This window comes from Primulina eburnea, chromosome 9 (genome assembly GCF_022965805.1).
Source record: "Primulina eburnea isolate SZY01 chromosome 9, ASM2296580v1, whole genome shotgun sequence".
Lineage (NCBI taxonomy): Eukaryota > Viridiplantae > Streptophyta > Magnoliopsida > Lamiales > Gesneriaceae > Primulina > Primulina eburnea.
Genome location: NC_133109.1, coordinates 484248 through 493921, shown reverse-complemented (window position 1 = coordinate 493921; position 9674 = coordinate 484248). Strand labels below are relative to the sequence as shown.

Sequence of the window (9674 nt, the reverse complement as noted above, 5' to 3'; positions counted from 1 at the left end):
GTTTGTATAATTCTTTTTAAAAAATTGAAGGAGGTTTTAAGATATTGATTTTCACTTCTTTTTTATATCATTTTATCTTTAAGCATGCGATAATGAAATAAGATGAAAAGTGAATTAATCAAGGAAATGGAATGATAATATTAGATTTAATTTTTATGACTGGCAATAAGGATTGAAATAAAGAAATTTTTTTTATATATATATTTGATTGTCAAATAAATATAGATTTTGAATGAATGACTGACTAGCTAGTATAGTATATGCTTGTTGGTACATGTTTATTTTGCTATTATTATTATTTTTGTATCACATATTTTTATTGTTTTAGAAATAAATACTAAATAATTCAATACTGATGTGTTCCCTATCATCTTCCCCACGGAGGGACCTGGTCATTTCCAACTATCCATACTAGATTTGACCAACTGCTCAATAATAATAATAATAATAATAATAATAATAATAATGTAAGTAAAGTGTTTCAATGACCACATAATAAAATTTATTAGTCAAGAAAGAAAAGATGAATCTCCGTTAATTAAATTCTATTACATATTAAACTTTCGATTGGCTGGTATTTGATGGATGATCCAAGCTACTATGAAATTCTTCATTTCATATTCTAAAGATACGAAGAAACAAAAACAAATCATAATTGACATGGTAACCTTTTTTGCTTGATTGTAAAAGAGACAATTGGGACTTGGCAAAATTATAATTGGCCAACATAGATAGGATTTTTTGATGGACCGGCCCGGTTAATAATGTGTTTTCATTTATCAAAATCTAACGATAAATTCAATATAAGATCTCTCGAAATAATAACAAAATCTCACGATATTATTATTGTACATATCGTTGTACGATATTTTGGTTGTACCTATAGTATTATTCTATGTATATATATCATCAACAAACTAATATATGTTTAAACTTAATATTGGATAATTAAATAATAATAATAATGGTGACTGTCATTTGCATGTGGTTCCTGCTTTAAATTTGGGAAGGAAAAAAGAAAAGAAAAGAAAAGAGAGAAGCCTAAGAAAACACATATTGTCTTTATTTTTATCTCACTAAAACACTTGTATTTCTCTCTCTGCATATACATACACCTTATGTGTGTATGTATGTGAAAGTAATCGTACTGCTGATACTCTCTTTTCATTTTCATTTCTCCTCGGTAAAATATTCTGAATACTATAAAAAAAAAACAAATACTAAATCAGCTCTGTTCTCTTTCTCGTTTGATATTTTTTCTTCGCTCGCGATCTTCCTGTTCAATGGGCACCATTTAGAACTCACACATCAGGTTAAAATTTATTATTATTATTTATTATCTTGATTTGTTGCAAAGGGGTAAAAAATTGATGCTTTGATCGATGGAAGTAGATAATTAATTTTGGGTTGGTTTCTTGCTTTTTCGGGTGTTTGTTTTATGGCAGAACACGTGTAGAAAATACAAGAGATAAAGAAAAAATATTTAGTCGAGAAAATTCTCCCCAAGGGTTTTGATCATGGCGGTGGTGGAAGATGCTGGGGGGGTTAACCCGATGACGTCATCGAATCGGGATGTGGCGCAGCCCGGAGGCGCTGGGGATCATCAGCCGCAGTCAACGAAAGCCGCCGCCGACTCCCAAAAGTCAACGAAGCCCGCCGATCAGAGTTACCATCTGATGCAGCAGAAAGTTTCCAACGGACATCATCAGCTGCAGCAGCACGCCATCAACGCCGATGGAGTGTCTCTGGAGAATAAAATGAATAGGGATGCTGATGGAGGGGAGGCGTTTAAGAGGGAAATGAGAGATTTAGAGGAAATGCTGTCCAAACTGAACCCGATGGCGGAAGAATTTGTGCCACCATCGCTGGCTGCCTTTAGCAGCGGCGGGCACCATAGGTTGCTGATGGCGCCGACACATGTTGCTGCGGCGGCTGCAGGGCACTTTGGGTACAGCGCCAACGGTTTTTTATTGCAGCAACATGCTAACTCGGGAGCTCCGACCGGAAATTCTTTCAGAAGGGTTGGTATTTTATTTGGCAATTTTTCTCCACCCAAATGAGTTTCTATTGAAATGGTTTCCCACCTTTTCTTTTCTTCGTATTTTTATGTTTCATTGTAATAATCAGGTTTTATAATTGCATGTTTCATTATTTGGTTGATGAAGATTAATTCTGAATTACATTAACTCAATGGTTTGAATGGACTATAGTAATCAGTAATCTGCTTTCACCATTCTAATCACGTTTTGTTATAGGGCTTAAGTTTGTTTTTATTTTGCTTACGGTATTGATATGTACAGAAGAGAAATGGCTATCCTCAAGGAAAACGGAGGATGAATAGCCGAACAAGCATGGCTCAAAGCGATGATGTGATCAGGAGGACTGTGTATGTATCTGACATTGATCATCAGGTACAGAGAATTTAGATTTTGAGGTCTGTGTTTTTCTAGTACCTCTTATAGTTTTTAATAACAGCATGTCTTGTTTGAAATACAGGTTACTGAAGAGCAGCTTGCAGCTCTTTTCATTAATTGTGGACAGGTAAGTGCCTGTTAGTAACTATTCCTTAAACTCTGTGGTTTTGAATCTGCTTTTACTACACAGTATATGTTTCAAGTGTTTTTACCAAGAGATTCTCGATGAAGGTGGTGGACTGCCGTGTTTGTGGCGACCCTAATTCTGTTCTACGTTTTGCGTTTGTTGAATTCACTGATGAAGGTAAGTTGGTCAGTTGTTTGGTGACGTATTACAGTTATTGACAGAGTTGTATCACATGACATTCTCTGGAGAAAACTTGCAGAAGGGGCTAGAAATGCTTTGAGTTTGGCGGGAACTATGCTTGGATATTATCCTGTGAGAGTGCTGCCTTCCAAAACTGCAATTGCACCGGTTAATCCGACATTATTACCTAGGGTAAGAATTTACTTCATTTTTATGCTACCTGTAACATGTATTTGTTGGGAATTAAACACTAACTCATTTCTGTTATTTGCCACTAGTCTGAGGATGAAAGGGAGATGTGTGCTAGAACTATTTACTGTACAAACATCGATAAAAAGGTAGTTCTGGAGTTTACTGTACATTTGACATGTTGATGATAAGTATTTATAGAACATTGGCCGGTTGGCTTGTTTAATGCAGGTTACTCAAGCTGATGTCAAACTCTTCTTTGAGTCCATTTGTGGTGAGGTATGTCTTTGCTCATTCGATAACTCAGAATTAACTCATTTCTCGATAATTTTACCATCCTATGGATCACATTCTTTGGTTCAGGTTCATCGATTGAGGTTGCTTGGTGACTTTCATCACTCTACACGTATAGCTTTTGTGGAGTTTATTATGGTAAGAAACACTTATTTAAAGATCTTGCTGGTTACTGTTAACATATGAGATTTGATCAGTCTTGGGTGTAGATCTTTTCCTTGTGGAGAGATCGACACGAGAAAATGATTTTTTGTGATATATTGGAGTGATAATTTAGCCACACTCAATTACAAGATTTTCCACATTAACAGATTTTTTGCAATGGGAAATGCATCCTGTTTTGTTCATTCACCTTCTATCAGGACATAGATTCCATTCAATGTGTGCCGTTTTAATTTTATGGAAAGTCTATTTACTAACATAAATAGCCTTTTTAACATAACAATGAATATCATTTGCAATTATGTCAACCTATTTGGAGTTTGTGCACGAGGTCTTAAGAGTATAGATTTTGTGGTTTGTTAAGGGGTAAAGAGCTGAAGGATTTATTTTGTTTTTTGTTTTTATTGAAGAAAAACCTGAGAAGTATTTGATAATTTAGTTCCAACTGACTCCTTAGGCACTTCAGATGTTTGTCAATGAATCCTTGCTTTTAAGCTTCTGGTGGCAAGTAAGTTTACCTGATTTTGATGATCTTAAATTTCAACTCGATTATCTTTAAACTTCATTGTTTTAACTTTTAATTTCATGATGTCATTTTCACATATTAGTATCATTTTTTTTCCATTTTGCGTATAAATTGGAGGATGAGTTTAAAAAAATTACTTTCTTTTTGGTAATTCTGTGTTTGATGCCATTTATTGGCCCCTTTTCTTGATGTTTTGTAGTTTTGGTTTTGATTGTCCTCTTCACAGGAAACTACCAATTATTCTGGCATGTTCCTGGGTAGAGTCTTTTCAGGCGCTTCTGCTTATTTTTTTCTTTCAATATTGGATCTTGATTTATGGTGGAATCCTTTATTTTCTTGTAAGACTGCTAGTATATCATTGTTACGTTGAAGACCGCATGACTGAAAAATTTTGCATGACTACACGCAGTCCCTTTCTTTTTTGGCCGTTTCATAGGAGTGGGATGGTGCGGGTGTGGGACAGATTTTCAGTCTTCTTCTTGTTGCAACTTGAGATGATATTCAACATAAGCATTTATCGTTTGGCAGGCTGAAAGCGCAATCGCTGCTCTTAACTGCAGTGGTGCAGTCTTAGGATCGCTGCCCATAAGGTTTGATTCATCCCTTTGTCACCATTTCATCTGTTGTTCCCATAACCTCTTTTCCATGTGGACAAATAGGCCTCACCTTAATACGCTTTCTGCAGGGTAAGCCCGTCGAAGACCCCAGTACGACCTCGTGCACCACGCCAGTCTATGCACTGAGTTTCTCTCATGAGCTAATTTTCTGATAAACACCTCTCTATATGTATAAACCCATTGCATAGATTCGGAAAGCTTTAAAAAGTATATTGTGGCATTTATGTTATTAGTTTTTCTTCTTATCGCGTCTAAGGTGGTGTCTTCACCCGCATCGGATATTTATGGTTGCCTGTTAAGCTTGTAGAGAACGACGACCATGTCCGAGACTTTAATTATCATGTTGATTTCGGTAGGCTGAGCCTCAATGTACCTCTACTGTTTCCTGCTTCTGACCTGAAGTGAAACTAAACTAATTTTTGCGAATTAATCATATCATTTTTTCTTTTATGATTTGTATTGTCGTATAGCAAGAAATTTTGTTGTTCAACAATTTAGTAGGAAAGATTTTCTTCATTCTTTTTCTGGTTTTGTGATGGCTATTGAATGATGAATCCAGACGTATTTTTGCGACCTATTTTGACTTGACAAGTCCGGCTATATATGTAGTCTAAAATATATATATGTGGATAAGGACTAAGGAGGATAGCTCAAAATTCGAGTTTAGTAAAATGAATGAAAATTCGGTAACCCCTTCAACCTAAGAGTGGGTCTCATGTGAGACCGTCTTATGGGTTATAATATGTGAGATGAGTCAACTTTACCCATATTCACAATAAAAATTAATACTCTTAGCATAAATAGTAATATTTTTTCATGGGTAACCCAAATAATAGATCCGTCTCACAAATATCACCTGTAAGATCGTCTCACACAAGTTTTTGCCTCAACTTAAATATTGTAATACATATTTTAACACTTCTTATTGTTATTAGCATCTCATTGTTTTACAGACCTTTTTTCCTGTCTCAATGGTTTTATTAAAATGCACAAAAATGAAAAAAAAAAAAAAAGTTTATTTGTTGAGAGTGGGATTTGAACCCACGCCCTTTCGGACCAGAACCTTAATCTGGCGCCTTAGACCAACTCGGCCATCTCAACGGTTATGCATGTCATGCACCACAAAACATTTTATTTTGTACGTAGCATAACTATGAAGAGTGAATTATATCAATTGAAAGTTTGTATGACATTACAATGATTGAATTATTCAAAAAATGTAGAAGTGCCAAAGGTTCACCACAAATCTCAATTTATTATAGGGATGGAAAACAAGTGTAAGACGTTCATAAGTTTTTTGAGCTAATTCCAAATTATTAATTTTTTATTAGCTGAGATTGAGTCCAAAATATTTTGTTTAATAATTTGAAGTTGGTCCAGAATTTTAATGTTTTAGTAATAATATAATAAAAATATAAGAGATATTTTGATCCTTTGTTTTCGATTGGCTTAATTCTAGCAAAACATATTAGAATTTTCGATTTTCCAATAGATATCGAGCTCAGATAAATCTTATCTAAGTCAAAATCACATTCGATTGGTTTACCACTCTTAACCTCGATCCATCGGTAACAAGGGGGAAAGTTAAAATACTACTGATACGAAAATATCAGACACAAGTTTGCCAGTGTTAGTAGGGACACAATGTCCTCATTCAAACACAATAAAATTCTTTTCACCAAACACAACCAAAATGCATTTTGAACTGAAATATTTGAATTCCAAGTTAATCCATCAAAGGACACAAAAACCATTCCAATATCTCAAGCAATTCCATCAATTTTGTAATGTGAAATTATTAAAAATTCCACCTCAAGGTGCTCATACAGAGAATAAAGGTGACAAGAACAAAATACAACAACAATAAAGAGCCAAAAATCCAGATATCGTATTTAAAGAACTAAGACTAAAAAAAGGAGGGGATTTCTTAGCTTCTCTTTGCTCTAATTAAGCCACTGGAATGCAGCTTCTGAAGGGGGAGCTGCAGGTGTTGGGCTATTGCAGACACTGCTATCCGAGTTAGAAAACAATGCTCTCTGATTAACTCCAGACGGTGAAGAAATCGTAGTAGCTGGGGTGCTGATCGAACGGTAAGGGGATGCTGGATTCGATTCCCCTAAAGCAACTGTACTCATTTGCAAGGCCTCGGCAAGCGGCCCTCCACGGGCAAATGGCTCCCAAGAAACTGGAGTTGAATCTCGCAAATCATCCTTGGTCTTGTGACCATCAAAATGCTTCACATTTTCAGCAGTCATATCCACAGGTAAGTTAACTGAAGGGGAAAGATTCCTCTGATCGCTGTTTAGATTATCAGTGGACCAAGCATCAGTGAATCTCGATGGGGGCTCGATTTCTGTGGCGGATAAATTTGAAAAAGGAAGCAAGTTCAATAGCTGCTGCTCCGGATAATCTTCATGAAAATTACAAACGGGGGAGCTTCCATTTGTTACTCCAATGTGCGCCTCCATCATATGTTGCAATTGCAGATGAGTTCCTTCCAATGTAGCCAAGCCACTTTCTATCCTCAAGCCCATATCCCTTCAACACACAATCAAGATTACAATACAGAGAAAACATTTTAACAAATCACAGTGCACCAAGTCACCCCCTCATAGAACCCAACAATGTTATACCTGTAATTTCCTTTAGAGGAAGGCGTAGAGACACTAAGATCACTTCTAGGATTGTACAACAGATGGGGCTGATATGCAGCAGCGAACTGTTGAGAAGCATCAGTACTGGCTTGAACAGCGGCGGGAAGTGGGCCTTGTTCAAGGCGTGCTTTCTTTTGGGTTTCAGCATTGCTTTTAACTTCCACAGGCTTTCTTGAACGAGGACGGCCTCTGTGAAGGTGGCGCTCGCAGTACTTCTGTTGGGGCGCCACATCCCTTGAACACCTCCATTTCTTGCCATCCGTTCTCTTACACCTCCCAGGTTCTGGATCTCCTTTTTTAGAATATCTAGCACTGTACATACAATCGCCACCAGCCACTACCACCAGATCCCAATTCAAAAAAATAGAAAAGACCCATCTCAAATCTGATTCAAAAATAAAACACTAAAGAGGGGAAATTTTGAACAGAGAAGATAAAAGAAGCCATTTTTTTCTTTACATGTCACAGAAGAGTCCGGAAAAATTCCTGAAAGCGGGAAGAGAAGATCAGCAGGCACAGGAACAGATGCTATCATGTACTTGTAAATCATAGCTTGTCTTTCAAGCTCTTTCCACTGAGCAAACGTGAAAGGAAATCCCACACTGGCCACCATCCCTCCTGCATCAACACAATAGAACAACAAAGGGACATAAGAAAAATATGCAGTGACCTTTCTCTTTCCAACACTGTTGAAATAATGAAAGAGGCTATAAAAGGAATAAAAGATAGAATGTTTAATTAACCTGAACTTTTGTTGCGGGTGGTAGAACAATAAGGAAAAACTTGAAAAGGCTGCAAACTCGTACTCGTTAATTTTTCAGCACAAACACCAGAAGTTGAGACATTGTCAAGGTATATATTGGCCACAACCTCGTTAGCTCCGCCGCCACTGAACCCCAAAACCCCACCACAGGTACTACGGCCTCCACCGCCACCATCATCAACAGCAAAATCACTAAAATGGTGGAGATTATTTTTTCCATTGAAACCCATCATGCAAATCTTGGATAGGCATGATGCTTCTGTACCCTGTAGCTTCATCAAACAAACATCAGTGGTGAATGACGATTTCTTGTCTGAAACGTAAAACCCACTACTATTATTAGCTCCTTTTTCCATAGAACTGTTTCCTTAAAAAGAAATTCCCCCTTTGTTTCGATATAACCACTACAAACCAAAACAAGAAAAACCCCACCGCCACAAAAGTTCTTGTTCCTGAGAATCGAAGGCACTACCACTCATGAACAGGACCCCCACCTCCCTTTTCCCAAATTATGAACCAAAATGAATCTCAAAGTGAAAAACTCTTGTAATTGGAATTGTTTAAGAAACAAACGCTAAATAAACAGGGGACAAAGCTGTCCTTTTTTTTTTATTCACTACTGCAATCTACTGACCGAAGCCCAAAATATCGGAAATTGGCCATATATTCTCAGCCGTCGATTTTTTTTGAGTTCAATCCCTGAATATTCCACGTTTCCACATAAAATATACCACAATTTTGTGGGTAGGGAGTGAACCTAAAAAAATGTTGTGATTGGGGATTTTTCACCAACTTCCTCCCAAAAATACGAAAAACAAAAGAAAAAAAAAATTGATTTTAAATCTCTAAATCCAAATTCAACTTTATCGCATCTTCTTGCCTCTCAAAAACTTTGCACAAACTCCCTAAATAGTTTAAAATTGACAAAAATACCTTTATAATATACTGGTCGATTTTCCTGGAAAAATGATATCAGAGCCTAATGATAATTTATTTCAACACAAATTTTATTATTATTATATTAATTAAATGTTTGAGGAGGAGAATTTTCTCAATTAACATGAATCCGAACCCTGGTTCGAGATTAACTTTTACATGATTTATTTCAGAACTCTAAAATATTTACAACAAGAAGATCTAACTAAGGTTAGATATCAAGAAGGAACTTATCAGAGTCCTAAGGTAAACTTATGATTGAAAATAACAGGTTCTTAAAAATAATACCCGATTCTTTGAAACTCTCGGGAGATCTTAGAGAAATTCAAAAAACAATACAAAATTATAGCAATATGCTATATTATGTACCATAGAATGTAGAGAAAATCCTTAAAAACCAGGAAGAAATTCTTGGAATATTAAAGGATATTCGAACAAGAATTCAGAATCTAGAATCTAGAACAACAACCAAGTTCTAGTAAGAAGATTTCAGAATGAAGGTTACCATCATCCTTTGGTACTAAACCCCTATTACATCAAAGAGAGAAGGCCAAGGTGGTGCCAAAACCTTTAACTGAAGAATAAAATATTATCAATCTAATCAAAACAGTCTCAGAAAAGAAATTAATCTGATGACAACGTTAGAAAGGATTGGTCTAGAGGATCTACAAGAGCTTGCAGAATCTTTTGCAAACCTCAAAGTTGTAGATCTATAGATGAACACAACTGGAGGTGAACAACCTTCCATAACATGGTCATCTTCGCAAGAACCACCAAGAGAAAGTGTGGGATCTCAAAACATAAATATGAGA

At 36.1% G+C, this 9674-nt stretch overlaps 2 protein-coding genes and 1 non-coding gene across 4 annotated transcripts; 1 reads left to right on the top strand and 2 right to left on the bottom strand.

Moving 5' to 3' along the window:
- Positions 1 to 1071: 1071 nt before the first annotated feature.
- On the top strand, positions 1072 to 4959 carry LOC140840977 (polyadenylate-binding protein-interacting protein 12-like). 2 transcript variants are annotated; one of them, XM_073208117.1, is made up of 12 exons: positions 1072 to 1312; positions 1446 to 2021; positions 2301 to 2411; positions 2497 to 2541; positions 2646 to 2718; positions 2801 to 2913; positions 3000 to 3059; positions 3142 to 3189; positions 3274 to 3342; positions 3824 to 3874; positions 4421 to 4482; positions 4578 to 4959. In XM_073208117.1, the coding sequence occupies exons 2-12, from the start codon at positions 1518 to 1520 to the stop codon at positions 4633 to 4635; spliced, it is 1194 nt and encodes a 397-aa protein (XP_073064218.1). In that variant the 5' UTR covers positions 1072 to 1312; positions 1446 to 1517; the 3' UTR covers positions 4636 to 4959. The 2 variants fall into 2 exon arrangements, with proteins under 2 accessions (XP_073064218.1, XP_073064219.1); XM_073208118.1 differs by lacking the exon at positions 3824 to 3874 and having other exon boundaries at positions 1078 to 1312.
- A 570-nt stretch (positions 4960 to 5529) lies between these two features.
- On the bottom strand, positions 5530 to 5610 carry TRNAL-AAG (transfer RNA leucine (anticodon AAG)). The gene has a single exon. It is a non-coding gene; the product is annotated as a tRNA-Leu (tRNA).
- A 662-nt stretch (positions 5611 to 6272) lies between these two features.
- LOC140840976 (growth-regulating factor 7-like) lies at positions 6273 to 8503 on the bottom strand. Its single transcript, XM_073208116.1, has 4 exons — positions 7907 to 8503; positions 7623 to 7781; positions 7143 to 7500; positions 6273 to 7047 (listed from the first exon to the last, which is right to left on the bottom strand). Exons 1-4 carry the CDS (start codon positions 8280 to 8282, stop codon positions 6453 to 6455), a joined length of 1488 nt encoding a protein of 495 aa, XP_073064217.1. The 5' UTR covers positions 8283 to 8503; the 3' UTR covers positions 6273 to 6452.
- Positions 8504 to 9674: the final 1171 nt, after the last annotated feature.

Bases quoted from the DNA above. Each gene is read 5' to 3' on its own strand.
- LOC140840977 (XM_073208117.1), top strand. From the start codon at position 1,518: ATGGCGGTGGTGGAAGATGCTGGGGGGGTTAACCCGATGACGTCATCG. The intron at 2,022-2,300 runs GTTGGTATTTTA...TGATATGTACAG, and splicing joins CCGGAAATTCTTTCAGAAGG to AAGAGAAATGGCTATCCTCA. The intron at 2,719-2,800 runs GTAAGTTGGTCA...GAAAACTTGCAG, and splicing joins TGTTGAATTCACTGATGAAG to AAGGGGCTAGAAATGCTTTG.
- LOC140840976 (XM_073208116.1), bottom strand. From the start codon at position 8,282: ATGGAAAAAGGAGCTAATAATAGTAGTGGGTTTTACGTTTCAGACAAG. The intron at 7,782-7,906 runs GTTAATTAAACA...GTGTTGATGCAG, and splicing joins CACCCGCAACAAAAGTTCAG to GAGGGATGGTGGCCAGTGTG. The intron at 7,048-7,142 runs GTATAACATTGT...TGTGTGTTGAAG, and splicing joins TCCTCTAAAGGAAATTACAG to GGATATGGGCTTGAGGATAG.